Source organism: Salvelinus alpinus, chromosome 1 (genome assembly GCF_045679555.1).
Source record: "Salvelinus alpinus chromosome 1, SLU_Salpinus.1, whole genome shotgun sequence".
NCBI classification, from domain to species: Eukaryota; Metazoa; Chordata; class Actinopteri; order Salmoniformes; family Salmonidae; genus Salvelinus; species Salvelinus alpinus.
In genome coordinates, this window is record NC_092086.1 from 2,305,464 (window position 1) to 2,320,672 (window position 15,209).

Here is a 15,209-nt window from a genome sequence, read left to right on the forward strand (position 1 = left end):
AAAGGAGTAGCCAGCCAGCTCTTTATTATCATTGTGTCGTCGTTCAGCCAAGTCTTGGTGAAACATAAGATATTACAGTTTTTAAATGTCCCGTTGGTAGGACAGTCTTAAATCGTAGATCGTCCAGTTAATTCTTCATGCGAATGACGAGGATTTTGGGCCTCCGGGAAGTAGTATAATCTTCGCATCGGACTCATTAAAGGACAACACATTTGTCCAATTCGAGGAATCGCTGTTCTGACGCCCAGAAGGTATTTTCGGTCAAAAGTGACGATAGCAGCAACATTATGTACAATAAAAAATAGCACAGTTGGTTTGGAACCTGTAAATCGGCGCCATTATCTACAACAAAACAGGAAGAACAAGAGACTGGAACAGGTTTATTGTATTTTACAGACCAGGAGGAACAGGTTTATTGTATTTTACAGACCAGGAGGAACAGGTTTATTGTATTTTACAGACCAGGAGGAACAGGTTTATTGTATTTTACAGACCAGGAGGAACAGGTTTATTGTATTTACAGCCTAGAACAGGAAGAACAGGTTTATTGTATTTTACAGACCAGGAGGAACAGGTTTATTGTATTTTACAGACCAGGAGGAACAGGTTTATTGTATTTACAGCCTAGAACAGGAAGAACAGGTTTATTGTATTTTACAGACCAGGAGGAACAGGTTTATTGTATTTACAGACCAGGAGGAACAGGTTTATTGTATTTACAGCCTAGAACAGGAAGAACAGGTTTATTGTATTTTACAGACTAGACCAGGAAGAACAAGAGACTGACCGGAACAGGTTTATTGTATTTTACAGACTAGAACAGGTTTATTGTATTTTACAGACCAGGTTTATTGTATTTTACAGACTAGACCAGGAAGAACAAGAGACTGACCGGAACAGGTTTATTGTATTTTACAGACTGGAACAGGTTTATTGTATTTTACAGACTAGACCAGGAGGAACAAGAGACTGACTGGAACAGGTTTATTGTATTTTACAGACTGGAACAGGTTTATTGTATTTTACAGACTAGACCAGGAAGAACAAGAGACTGACCGGAACAGGTTTATTGTATTTTACAGACTGGAACAGGTTTATTGTATTTTACAGACTAGACCAGGAGGAACAAGAGACTGACTGGAACAGGTTTATTGTATTTTACAGACTAGACCAGGAGGAACAGGTTTATTGTATTTTACAGACTAGACCAGGAGGAACAGGTTTATTGTATTTTACAGACTAGACCAGGAGGAACAGGTTTATTGTATTTTACAGACTAGAACAGGAGGAACAGGTTTATTGTATTTTACAGACTAGAACAGGAGGAACAGGTTTATTGTATTTTACAGACTAGACCAGGAGGAACAGGTTTATTGTATTTTACAGACTAGACCAGGAGGAACAGGTTTATTGTATTTTACAGACTAGACCAGGAGGAACAGGTTTATTGTATTTTACAGACTAGACCAGGAGGAACAGGTTTATTGTATTTTACAGACTAGAACAGGAGGAACAGGTTTATTGTATTTTACAGACTAGACCAGGAGGAACAGGTTTATTGTATTTTACAGACTAGACCAGGAGGAACAGGTTTATTGTATTTTACAGACTAGAACAGGAGGAACAGGTTTATTGTATTTTACAGACTAGAACAGGAGGAACAGGTTTATTGTATTTTACAGACTAGAACAGGAGGAACAGGTTTATTGTATTTTACAGACTAGACCAGGAGGAACAGGTTTATTGTATTTTACAGACTAGACCAGGAGGAACAAAAGACTGACCAGAACAGGTTTATTGTATTTTACAGACTAGAACAGGAGAAACAGGTTTATTGTATTTTACAGACTAGACCAGGAGGAACAGGTTTATTGTATTTTACAGACTAGACCAGGAGGAACAGGTTTATTGTATTTTACAGACTAGAACAGGTTTATTGTATTTTACAGACTAGAACAGGAGAAACAGGTTTATTGTATTTTACAGACTAGACCAGGAGGAACAAAAGACTGACCAGAACAGGTTTATTGTATTTTACAGACTAGAACAGGAGAAACAGGTTTATTGTATTTTACAGACTAGAACAGGAGAAACAGGTTTATTGTATTTTACAGACTAGAACAGGAGGAACAGGTTTTTTGTATTTTACAGACTAGACCAGGAGGAACAGGTTTATTGTATTTTACAGACTAGACCAGGAGGAACAGGTTTATTGTATTTTACAGACTAGACCAGGAGGAACAGGTTTATTGTATTTTACAGACTAGACCAGGAGGAACAGGTTTATTGTATTTTACAGACTAGACCAGGAGGAACAGGTTTATTGTATTTTACAGACTAGACCAGGAGGAACAGGTTTATTGTATTTTACAGACTAGACCAGGAGGAACAGGTTTATTGTATTTTACAGACTAGAACAGGAGGAACAGGTTTATTGTATTTTACAGACTAGACCAGGAGGAACAGGTTTATTGTATTTTACAGACTAGACCAGGAGGAACAGGTTTATTGTATTTTACAGACTAGACCAGGAGGAACAGGTTTATTGTATTTTACAGACTAGAACAGGAGGAACAGGTTTATTGTATTTTACAGACTAGACCAGGTTTATTGTATTTTACAGACTAGACCAGGAGGAACAGGTTTATTGTATTTTACAGACTAGAACAGGAGGAACAGGTTTATTGTATTTTACAGACTAGACCAGGAGGAACAGGTTTATTGTATTTTACAGACTAGACCAGGAGGAACAGGTTTATTGTATTTTACAGACTAGACCAGGAGGAACAGGTTTATTGTATTTTACAGACTAGACCAGGAGGAACAGGTTTATTGTATTTTACAGACTAGACCAGGAGGAACAGGTTTATTGTATTTTACAGACTAGACCAGGAGGAACAGGTTTATTGTATTTTACAGACTAGACCAGGAGGAACAGGTTTATTGTATTTTACAGACTAGAACAGGAGGAACAGGTTTATTGTATTTTACAGACTAGAACAGGAGGAACAGGTTTATTGTATTTTACAGACTAGACCAGGAGGAACAGGTTTATTGTATTTTACAGACTAGAACAGGAGGAACAGGTTTATTGTATTTTACAGACTAGACCAGGAGGAACAGGTTTATTGTATTTTACAGACTAGAACAGGAGGAACAGGTTTATTGTATTTTACAGACTAGACCAGGTTTATTGTATTTTACAGACTAGACCAGGAGGAACAGGTTTATTGTATTTTACAGACTAGACCAGGAGGAACAGGTTTATTGTATTTTACAGACTAGACCAGGAGGAACAGGTTTATTGTATTTTACAGACTAGAACAGGAGGAACAGGTTTATTGTATTTTACAGACTAGAACAGGAGGAACAGGTTTATTGTATTTTACAGACTAGACCAGGAGGAACAGGTTTATTGTATTTTACAGACTAGACCAGGAGGAACAGGTTTATTGTATTTTACAGACTAGACCAGGAGGAACAGGTTTATTGTATTTTACAGACTAGACCAGACTGAAACTGTAATCTACAGAAAGGCAACAGATCTGGGGGGGAAAAGGCTGTGAAAGGATCCAACACAGCAACATCACAGCTCAAGAGTCCTATTCCAAGTCATTGAAGGTTGCCTCTGAAGCCAGTAAAATGGAGTATTCAGGATGAACAACAGATCCTGGGTTAGAATGTCTACTAGTCTCTTCACTCACATACAAAAAAAGGTCTGAAGATTGGGATTTCGTGTTTTAATATTTTTGATCAAATCCTCAGCAACGTTTGATTCCCTGGAAGACCGACCTCCAGGATTGGTTGGCTAGGTTACACACTTCCTCTACCCCCCCCCGCCCCCTTAATAAGTACACGAAGCAAACTGACCAATCCCAGCTGGGTCCCCAAAAGTGTCTCGAGGTTAAAGGGGTTTAGGACCAACAGAAAGATTTGATCAAAGCGGACATCACCATCCCCAGAGGACGCAGTCGGGAAACACTCGTCTAGTTACCTGGGAGACCATAGACGCTTCAACTCTCTGTCTGCTGTCCTCCAGTCTGACGATCTAGAAACAGGTCTGTCTGTCCGGAGGGTCCTGAGGACTCAGCGAAGGACTTGGAAGTTTCAAAATAGCATCTCAAAATCGACAGAACTTTCTGCTCTGGTCGTCTTCCAGCTGAACGGAGTCCAACCACGGGGTTGTGAGAGAGTTACTGTCCACTGAGGAAGGCCAGGTGTCCTTTGGTGCATTTGTTGGCGTAGTGGCCCTTCTCACCACACTACAGAGAGAGAGAGAGACAGAGAGAGAGAGAGACAGAGAGAGAGACAGAGAGAGAGAGACAGAGAGAGAGAGAGAGAGAGAGAGAGAGAGAGAGAGACAGAGAGAGAGAGACAGAGAGAGAGAGAGAGACAGAGAGAGAGAGAGAGACAGAGAGAGAGACAGAGAGAGAGAGAGAGACAGAGAGAGAGAGAGACAGAGAGAGAGAGAGAGACAGAGAGAGAGAGAGACAGAGAGAGAGACAGAGAGAGAGACAGAGAGAGAGAGAGACAGAGAGAGAGAGACAGAGAGAGAGACAGACAGAGAGAGAGAGACAGAGAGAGAGAGAGAGACAGAGACAGAGAGCGAGAGACAGACAGAGAGGAGAGACAGAGAGAGAGAGAGACAGAGAGAGAGAGAGACAGAGAGAGAGAGAGAGAGAGAGAGACAGAGAGAGAGAGACAGAGAGAGAGAGAGACAGAGAGAGAGAGAGAGAGAGAGAGAGAGAGAGAGAGAGAGAGAGAGAGAGAGAGAGAGACAGAGAGAGAGAGAGAGAGAGAGAGACAGAGAGAGACAGAGAGAGAGAGACAGAGAGAGACAGAGACACAGAGAGAGACACAGAGAGAGACACAGAGAGAGACACAGAGAGAAACAAGTGTTACTCACAGAGACGGAGGCTGGGATTCAATCTGATCACTGGTTTTCCACAATGCAGCTTTTAAAAGGTAATTTCAGAATGAAATCTGCAGCTTTTACCGTGAATACGGGAACATTGCATTGGGGACAACAACAATTAGATTGAATCCCCAGAGCCTGACACAAACACACACGTATGTTGATATTGAAACAGGTTGGGAGCTGTGTGACAGATGTGTGTGTGTGTAGTCTCTGTTTACCTTGTAGCAGGTGACCTGGTCTAGCTGTGTGTGTGTGTGTGGTCTCTGTTTACCTTGTAGCAGGTGACCTGGTCTAGCTGTGTGTGTGTGTGTGGTCTCTGTTTACCTTGTAGCAGGTGACCTGGTCTAGCTGTGTGTGTGTGTGTGTGTGTGTGTGTAGTCTCTGTTTACCTTGTAGCAGGTGACCTGGTCTAGCTGTGTGTGTGTGTGTGTGTGTGTGTGGTCTCTGTTTACCTTGTAGCAGGTGACCTGGTCTAGCTGTGTGTGTGTGTGTGTGTGTGTAGTCTCTGTTTACCTTGTAGCAGGTGACCTGGTCTAGCTGTGTGTGTGTGTGTAGTCTCTGTTTACCTTGTAGCAGGTGACCTGGTCTAGCTGTGTGTGTGTGTGTGTGTGTAGTCTCTGTTTACCTTGTAGCAGGTGACCTGGTCTAGCTGTGTGTGTGTGTGTAGTCTCTGTTTACCTTGTAGCAGGTGACCTGGTCTAGCTGTGTGTGTGTGTGTGGTCTCTGTTTACCTTGTAGCAGGTGACCTGGTCTAGCTGTGTGTGTGTGTGTGTGTGTGTAGTCTCTGTTTACCTTGTAGCAGGTGACCTGGTCTAGCTGTGTGTGTGTGTGTGTGTGTGGTCTCTGTTTACCTTGTAGCAGGTGACCTGGTCTAGCTGTGTGTGTGTGTGTGTGTGTGTGTGTGTGTGTGTGTGGTCTCTGTTTACCTTGTAGCAGGTGACCTGGTCTAGCTGTGTGTGTGTGTGTGTGTGTGTAGTCTCTGTTTACCTTGTAGCAGGTGACCTGGTCTAGCTGTGTGTGTGTGTGTGTGTGTGGTCTCTGTTTACCTTGTAGCAGGTGACCTGGTCTAGCTGTGTGTGTGTGTGTGTGTGTGTGTGTGTGGTCTCTGTTTACCTTGTAGCAGGTGACCTGGTCTAGCTGTGTGTGTGTGTGTAGTCTCTGTTTACCTTGTAGCAGGTGACCTGGTCTAGCTGTGTGTGTGTGTGTGTGTGTGGTCTCTGTTTACCTTGTAGCAGGTGACCTGGTCTAGTGGGCGAGGACCCCTGTTCCCTCCTCCCATGTTGTTGTGGTGCTGATGCATGCTGGGACCAGAGGAGTACGGCTGGCGTTGATGGTGTTGATGCTGGTGAGGACCCGCCCCGCCCCCAGGATTGGTCAGCTGGATGAGTGACAGGGACGAGCGGCCAAGCGAAGGCAACGGCTGGGACGAGGACAGGAAGAGAGGACAGGACTATAAATTAAGTTGAATATAAAGAGCGGAGTGCAGTGTGACTGTTGTGAGAGAAACGGGGTGAGAGAGAGAGAGACGGGGTGTGTGAGAGAGAGAGAGAGACGGGGTGTGTGAGAGAGAGAGAGAGAGACGGGGTGAGAGAGAGACGCGGTGTGAGAGAGAGAGACGGGGTGTGAGAGAGAGAGACGGGGTGTGAGAGAGAGAGACGGGGTGAGAGAGAGAGAGACGGGGTGAGAGAGAGAGAGACGGGGTGTGAGAGAGAGAGACGGGGTGTGAGAGAGAGAGAGACGGGGTGTGAGAGAGAGAGAGACGGGGTGTGAGAGAGAGAGAGATGGGGTGAGAGAGAGAGAGACTGTGTGTGAGAGAGAGAGACGGGGTGAGAGAGAGAGAGAGAGAGACGGGGTGTGAGAGAGAGACGGGGTGTGAGAGAGAGACGGGGTGTGAGAGAGAGACGGGGTGTGTCCTACCTTCTGGTGACCCAGTATCTGTGCTGGTAGAGGAGGCTGTTCCGTGGCTCCCATCGGCAGCTCAAACCGCGGGCTGCAGAAAACACACTCATTATTCTGGACTCATTTCATCTGACGGCCTAAAGTCCTAAATGCTATTATTCATTTCATCTGACGGCCTGAGTCCTAAATGCTATTATTCATTTCATCTGACGGCCTAAAGTCCTAAATGCTATTATTCATTTCATCTGACGGCCTGAGTCCTAAATGCTATTATTCATTTAATCTGACGGCCTAAAGTCCTAAATGCTATTATTCATTTCATCTGACGGCCTAAAGTCCTAAATGCTATTATTCATTTAATCTGACGGTCTAAAGTCCTAAATGCTATTATTCATTTCATCTGACGGTCTGAGTCCTAAATGCTATTATTCATTTCATCTGACGGCCTAAAGTCCTAAATGCTATTATTCATTTCATCTGACGGCCTAAAGTCCTAAATGCTATTATTCATTTCATCTGACGGCCTGAGTCCTAAATGCTATTATTCATTTCATCTGACGGACCTGAGTCCTAAATGCTATTATTCATTTCATCTGACGGCCTGAGTCCTAAATGCTATTATTCATTTCATCTGACGGTCTGAGTCCTAAATGCTATTATTTTTTAGAGTGCACTACTTGACCCAGAGGGCTCAGAGAGTCAGAGAGGATTATGGTTAGTGTAGTCTTACCTCTTCCTGGGTCAGAGAGGATATACATATGACCAAGAGGTGCTACTCAGGAGGAGAGGTGTTACCTCAAATTCTAATCTGGACCTCAAAGCCAGTTCCACTGATCCCCCCCCCCCCCCCGTCTACTTAGGAGGGGTGTTACCTCAAATTCTAATCTGGACCTCAAAGCCAGTTCCACTGCTCCCCCCCGTCTACTCAGGAGGAGGGGTGTTACCTCAAATTCTAATCTGGACCTCAAAGCCAGTTCCACTGCTCCACCCCCAGTCTACTCAGGAGGAGGGGTGTTACCTCAAATTCTAATCTGGACCTCAAAGCCAGTTCCACTGCTCCCCCCCCGTCTACTCAGGAGGGGTGTTACCTCAAATTCTAATCTGGACCTCAAAGCCAGTTCCACTGCTCCCCCCCGTCTACTCAGGAGGAGGGGTGTTACCTCAAATTCTAATCTGGACCTCAAAGCCAGTTCCACTGCTCCCCCCCGTCTACTCAGGAGGAGGGGTGTTACCTCAAATTCTAATCTGGACCTCAAAGCCAGTTCCACTGCTCCCCCCCCCGTCTACTCAGGAGGAGGGGTGTTACCTCAAATTCTAATCTGGACCTCAAAGCCAGTTCCACTGCTCCCCCCCCGTCTACTCAGGAGGGGTGTTACCTCAAATTCTAATCTGGACCTCAAAGCCAGTTCCACTGCTCCCCCCCGTCTACTCAGGAGGGGTGTTACCTCAAATTCTAATCTGGACCTCAAAGCCAGTTCCACTGCTCCCCCCCCCGTCTACTCAGGAGGAGGGGTGTTACCTCAAATTCTAATCTGGACCTCAAAGCCAGTTCCACTGCTCCCCCCCCGTCTACTCAGGAGGGGTGTTACCTCAAATTCTAATCTGGACCTCAAAGCCAGTTCCACTGCTCCCCCCCCCGTCTACTCAGGAGGAGGGGTGTTACCTCAAATTCTAATCTGGACCTCAAAGCCAGTTCCACTGCTCCCCCCCCGTCTACTCAGGAGGGGTGTTACCTCAAATTCTAATCTGGACCTCAAAGCCAGTTCCACTGCTCCCCCCCCCGTCTACTCAGGAGGGGTGTTACCTCAAATTCTAATCTGGACCTCAAAGCCAGTTCCACTGCTCCCCCCCCGTCTACTCAGGAGGGGTGTTACCTCAAATTCTAATCTGGACCTCAAAGCCAGTTCCACTGCCCCCCCCCGTCTACTCAGGAGGGGTGTTACCTCAAATTCTAATCTGGACCTCAAAGCCAGTTCCACTGCTCCCCCCCCGTCTACTCAGGAGGGGTGTTACCTCAAATTCTAATCTGGACCTCAAAGCCAGTTCCACTGCCCCCCCCCCCCGCCGCCGTCTACTCAGGGACCGATTAAGACCTCGGACTCCAGGTAGAACAGAACAGCTGCAGTATTCCAGACCAGGCAGGGTAACAGTTAAATACCTCTGCAGTACAGGCTATAAACGGTGAATATTAAACAGATTGAATAAGAGAATAAACTCACTGCATGAATTTACAGGACCGGCCCTCTGGACAAAACCCAACCAAGTAGTTCATACAGATTACTCTTCTGGTGTGGCGATGTCTGCAGTCTGGACCTGTGGAGGAGGGAGGGAGGGAGGGGGAGAGAGAGAGAGAGGGAGGGGGGAGAGAGAGAGAGAGGGAGGAGGGAGAGAGAGAGGAGGGCGAGAGAGAGGAGGGAGAGAGAGAGGAGGGAGAGAGAGAGGAGGGAGAGAGAGAGGAGGGAGAGAGAGAGGAGGGGGGAGGGAGGAGGAGGGAGGGAGGGAGAGAGAGGAGGGAGAGAGAGAGGAGGGGGGAGGGAGGAGGAGGGAGGGAGGGAGAGAGAGGAGGGAGAGAGTGGGAGGGATGTGGGAGAGAGGGGATGGGAGAGAGAGAGAGAGGGGGGAGGGAGAATGTTAAGGACAACAGGAACATCAGCACAGTAGATCACCTGCTGGGTGTTGATGAACGGTGGCGACTCAACCCATCAGGAAGTGAACGGTGGCGACTCAACCCATCAGGAAGTGAACGGTGGCGACTCAACCCATCAGGAAGTGAACGGTGGCGATTCAACATATCAGGAAGTGAACGGTGGCGACTCAACCCATCAGGAAGTGAACGGTGGCGATTCAACCCATCGAAGTGAACGGTGGCGACTCAACCCATCAGGAAGTGAACGGTGGCGATTCAACCCATCAGGAAGTGAACGGTGGCGACTCAACCCATCAGGAAGTGAACGGTGGCGACTCAACACATCAGGAAGTGAACGGTGGCGACTCAACACATCAGGAAGTGAACGGTGGCGACCCAACCCATCAGGAAGTGAACGGTGGCGACTCAACCCATCAGGAAGTGAACGGTGGCGACTCAACCCATCAGGAAGTGAACGGTGGCGACTCAACCCATCAGGAAGTGAACGGTGGCGACTCAACCCATCAGGAAGTGAACGGTGGCGACTCAACCCATCAGGAAGTGAACGGTGGCGACTCAACCCATCAGGAAGTGAACGGTGGCGACTCAACCCATCAGGAAGTGAACGGTGGCGACTCAACCCATCAGGAAGTGAACGGTGGCGACTCAACACATCAGGAAGTGAACGGTGGCGATTCAACCCATCAGGAAGTGAACGGTGGCGACTCAACCCATCAGGAAGTGAACGGTGGCGACTCAACCCATCAGGAAGTGAACGGTGGCGACTCAACCCATCAGGAAGTGAACGGTGGCGACTCAACCCATCAGGAAGTGAACGGTGGCGACTCAACCCATCAGGAAGTGAACGGTGGCGATTCAACCCATCAGGAAGTGAACGGTGGCGACTCAACCCATCAGGAAGTGAACGGTGGCGATTCAACACATCAGGAAGTGAACGGTGGCGACTCAACCCATCAGGAAGTGAACGGTGGCGATTCAACCCATCAGGAAGTGAACGGTGGCGACTCAACCCATCAGGAAGTGAACGGTGGCGATTCAACCCATCAGGAAGTGAACGGTGGCGACTCAACCCATCAGGAAGTGAACGGTGGCGATTCAACCCATCAGGACGTGAACGGTGGCGACTCAACATATCAGGAAGTGAACGGTGGTTATTCAACATGTAGAATCATCAGGAAGTGAACAGGAAATGACAGTTGATGTTCTGAGGAAGCAGAGACACCTGCTGCTGTGAACCATTGGTCGGCACGGTCTGTTTAGTCTCTTAGTGCTGGAGCAGCGAGTGAGTGAGTGAGTGAGTGAGTGAGTGAGAGTACGTACCATGTTTGCAGAAGCCTCTGTCATACCAGGGACAGTCTTTGATCTTAGACTCTGGGTCGATGTGGAGGAACGGACATTCCTTGTTACTGCACTCTCCTAAACACACAGACACACACACACACACAGTTAGCCGATACAGATGGCGGTCACTGCAGTAGACAGTTAGCCGATACAGATGGGGCTGGAACGAGCTGCAACAAACACTGAAACTGGACAGTTTTATCTCAATTTCTTCATTCAAAGACTCAATCATGGACACTCATACTGACAGTTGTGGCTGCTTTGCGTGATGTATTGTTGTCTCTACCTTCATGCCCTTTGTGCTGTTGACTGGGCCCAATAATGTTTGTACCATGTTTTGTGCTGCTTCCATGTTGTGTTGCTACCATGCTATGTTGTCATGTGTTGCTGCCTTGCTATGTTGTCGTCTTAGGTCTCTCTTTATGTAGTGTTGTCTCTCTTGTTGTGATATGTGTTTTGTCCTATATTTATATTGTATTTGTTTATTTTTAATCCCAGGCCCCCGTCCTCGCAGGAGGCCGTTTGCCTTTTGGTAGGCCATCATTGTAAAATAAGAAATAGTTCTTAACTGACTTGCCTCGTTAAATAAAAGGTTAAATAAAACCCCAGCCACATACCGAACTTGGAGTAGAAGTAACACTCGGGCATCTTGGTCATGTCGTACTCGTGTAGAAACTCACACTGGTCTCCCTTCTTACAGAGTCCTCTGAGCCAGTGTTTACACACCACCGTCTTCTCCCCACTGATGTGACGGAACGGACACATACCACCTGCAGCAACACACACACTGATCACTTTTTACACACAGTTCATATCAACACACACACACTGGGTCAGTTCCTATCCACACACACACACTGGGTCAGTTCCTATCCACACACACACTGGGTCAGTTCCTATCCACACACACACTGGGTCAGTTCCTATCCACATACACACACACACACACACACTGGGTCAGTTCCTATCCACACACTGGGTCAGTTCCTATCCACACACTGGGTCAGTTCCTATCCACACACTGGGTCAGTTCCTATCCACACACTGGGTCAGTTCCTATCCACACACACACACACACACACACACACACACTGGGTCAGTTCCTATCCACACACACACACACTGATCACTTTTTACACACAGTTCATATCAACACACACACTGGGTCAGTTCCTATCCACACACACACACTGGGTCAGTTTTTTATACACACACACTGGGTCAGTTCCTATCCCCCCCCACACACACACACAAACAGGGACAGTTCATATCCACACACACACACACACGGTCAGTCTAATATACACACACACTGGTCAATTCATTAAACACACCCACACGTAGAGGAGGCTGTAGCAGTCACATACAGAGAACTCATCACCGGTAACACTCTCACCTTTGAGACATGCTGCTCTCATGAAGAACTCACACACAGCAGCCCCGGACTCTGCAGACACAGGGCAGGAAGTTACAATACAAAACTATACATAATCCTAACACACTGCAGCCTCGAACTCTGCACAGACACAGGGCAGGAAGTTACAATACAAAACTATACATAATCCTAACACACTGCAGCCCCGGACTCTGCACAGACACAGGGCAGGAAGTTACAATACAAAACTATACATAATCCTAACACACTGCAGCCCCGGACTCTGCACAGACACAGGGCAGGAAGTTACAATACAAAACTATACATAATCCTAACACACTGCAGCCCCGGACTCTGCAGACACAGGGCAGGAAGTTACAATACAAAACTATACATAATCCTAACACACTGCAGCCCCGGACTCTGCAGACACAGGGCAGGAAGTTACAATACAAAACTATACATAATCCTAACACACTGCAGCCCCGGACTCTGCACAGACACAGGGCAGGAAGTTACAATACAAAACTATACATAATCCTAACACACTGCAGCCCCGGACTCTGCAGACACAGGGCAGGAAGTTACAATACAAAACTATACATAATCCTAACACACTGCAGCCCCGGACTCTGCACAGACACAGGGCAGGAAGTTACAATACAAAACTATACATAATCCTAACACACTGCTGCCTCAAACTCTGCAAAAAACACCTAACTATAAAAATCAGTTAAGAAGTTAGCTAGCTAAACTAGCTAGCTTAGCTACCATGCTAAAACTACAACAGTACCTAGCTAACGTTAGCTAACTGGCTAACTTAGTAAGTAGCGACTACTTACTGTCCATCCCGGGGAAGGGGAGAGGCTGAGCCCCCAGCTGCTGCTCCACAGCTATCTCTAGATCAAACTTGATGTGGTCCACGGTGGCTATCAGGTCCTGCATGATGGCAGGTCTCACTACGCTCCGACCAGACAGAAACAAGCTAACCTAGCTTAGCCTAGCTAGCAGTCTAACGGCAGTTGGCAATCAGCTAACCTGTGAAATCTCGCTTAAGTAGCTGATATATCAACCATAAAAGGCGTGGGCGCTAGATTGCTTTGGCTAGCTAATTGTATATATTTGAATGTGTAGAAATCAACAGTGGAAAAGTTGGATTAACTAAAACAAGTCCCGTTTGTCTTGTTGATCTGCCATCTTGTTTCTCTTGCCTCCAGAAGGCGGGCGGGTTGAACTCCAACCTTTGACCTGGGGGAGGTTTAAAAGGCCGAGTAATCGATCTATGAGAGAGTCTGGATGTGAACTTGCCACAAGATGCCGACCCTACAATTACGCTTGTTTACACAGAGCTGCACTGGGGTCAGAATGTAGTCATGGTTACATTAAGACACCATTGAGCTAGTGAGATATGGGCTGGAAAAGGGTAACTCAATGGGATATGCCACCATACTCCAAATGTTACCATAATTCACACTGCTCGTTTTCCAGGGAAAACTGCCATTTTTATACTCATGCTAATTAGCAGTAGCCACCGCAGCCATTTTGAAATGGCAGTGTCAGCCAATCAGCTCTTTTGTTGTTCAACATAAACATGTCATTTCATAATGGCTGCTGTGAATACTGCTAGCTAGCATGAGGATGAAAAGGGCAGTTTTCTTGGGGGGGGAGGTAGCAGTATTTCAATCTTCTTGATGGAGCAGTGTGGATAAAGATAACATTTGACCCTGTTGGTCATCTATGAACATTTGAACATCTTGGCCATGTTCTGTTATAATCCCCACCCGGCACAGCCAGAAGAGGACTGGCCACCCCTCATAGCCTGGTTCCTCTCTAGGTTTCTTCCTAGGTTCTGGCCTTTCTAGGGAGTTTTTCCTAGCCACCGTGCTTCTACACCTGCATTGCTTGCTGTTTGGGGTTTTAGGCTGCGTTTCTGTACAGCACTTTGAGATATCAGCTGATGTAAGAAGGGCTTTAATAAATACATTTCATTGATTGATTGATTTGGAGTGAAGTGGCATATCCCATCCCTGTATTGAGGTTAGTTTTTCCACCCATATCTCACGCTGGCAAAACGTAAAACATCAATAGGCTGGACTCTCTTACAATTAAAAGCTTTTTAATGTTATTTGACTATTTTACCCACAAGCCAGCCAGTCCTTCATCACTCGGGAGAAAAGGAAAGCTCAACATACTGCTGTATCTGTTAACCAGCCTAGTTCCAGGGTGCGTATGATTTACACTCTGGGGTAGCCCGTTTCACCCAGGAAGGGAACTTCTGTTTTACTTCATAAAAAATGTAGGAAAGTTCCTATTGTCAGGGTTGATAACTTTAGTGAGTGTATGTCAGAGAACACATGATGAAATGGGCACAGACAACCGCACAAAGGGCAATAAGGTAGAGACAACAATACATCACGCAAAGCAGCCACAACTGTCAAATCAAATCAAATCAAATTTATTAGTCACATACACATGGTTAGCAGATGTTAATGCGAGTGTAGCGAAATGCTTGTGCTTCTAGTTCCGACAATGCAGTAATAACAACAAGTAATCTAACCTAACAATTCCGCAACTACTACCTTATACACGCAAGTGTAAAGGGATAAAGAATATGTACATAAAGATATATGAATGAGTGATGGTACAGACGGCATAGGCAAGGTGCAGTAGATGGTATAGAGTACGGTATATACCTATGAGATGAGTACTGTAGGGTATGTAAACATAAAGTGGCATAGTTTAAAGTGGCTAGTGGTCCATGTATTACATAAGATGGCAAGATGCAGTAGATGATATAGAGTACAGTATATACATATACATAAGAGATGTGTAATGTAGGGTATGTAAACATTATATTAGGTGGCATTGTTTAAAGTGGCTGGTGGTACATTTTTACATAATTTCCATCAATTCCCATTTTTAAGGTGGCTGGAGCTGAGTCAGTTTGTTGGCAGCGGCCGCATTTACAGTGTCCACGATTGAGTCTTTGAATGAAGAGATGGAGATAAAACTGTCCAGTTTGAGTGTTT

At 46.1% G+C, this 15,209-nt stretch overlaps 1 protein-coding gene and 1 long non-coding RNA gene across 3 annotated transcripts; one reads left to right on the plus strand and one right to left on the minus strand.

The window, feature by feature from the left end:
- The first annotated feature begins 1,691 nt into the window (after nucleotides 1-1,691).
- LOC139568734 (uncharacterized) lies at nucleotides 1,692-3,844 on the plus strand. Its single transcript, XR_011673652.1, has 3 exons — nucleotides 1,692-1,792; nucleotides 1,904-2,022; nucleotides 3,485-3,844. It is a non-coding gene; the product is annotated as an uncharacterized lncRNA (long non-coding RNA).
- Nucleotides 3,186-13,417, minus strand: cpsf4 (cleavage and polyadenylation specific factor 4). 2 transcript variants are annotated; one of them, XM_071390703.1, is made up of 8 exons: nucleotides 13,023-13,417; nucleotides 12,202-12,252; nucleotides 11,423-11,575; nucleotides 10,785-10,880; nucleotides 9,037-9,130; nucleotides 6,836-6,908; nucleotides 6,144-6,338; nucleotides 3,186-4,262 (listed from the first exon to the last, which is right to left on the minus strand). In XM_071390703.1, exons 1-8 carry the CDS (start codon nucleotides 13,123-13,125, stop codon nucleotides 4,194-4,196), a joined length of 834 nt encoding a protein of 277 aa, XP_071246804.1. In that variant the 5' UTR covers nucleotides 13,126-13,417; the 3' UTR covers nucleotides 3,186-4,193. The 2 variants fall into 2 exon arrangements, with proteins under 2 accessions (XP_071246804.1, XP_071246813.1); XM_071390712.1 differs by having other exon boundaries at nucleotides 11,423-11,592; nucleotides 13,023-13,120.
- Nucleotides 13,418-15,209: the final 1,792 nt, after the last annotated feature.

Bases quoted from the DNA above. Each gene is read 5' to 3' on its own strand.
- cpsf4 (XM_071390703.1), bottom strand. From the start codon at position 13,125: ATGCAGGACCTGATAGCCACCGTGGACCACATCAAGTTTGATCTAGAG. The intron at 12,253-13,022 runs GTAAGTAGTCGC...CTGTGTCTGCAG, and splicing joins CCCCTTCCCCGGGATGGACA to AGTCCGGGGCTGCTGTGTGT. The intron at 6,339-6,835 runs GTAGGACACACC...TCCTCGTCCCAG, and splicing joins AGATACTGGGTCACCAGAAG to CCGTTGCCTTCGCTTGGCCG.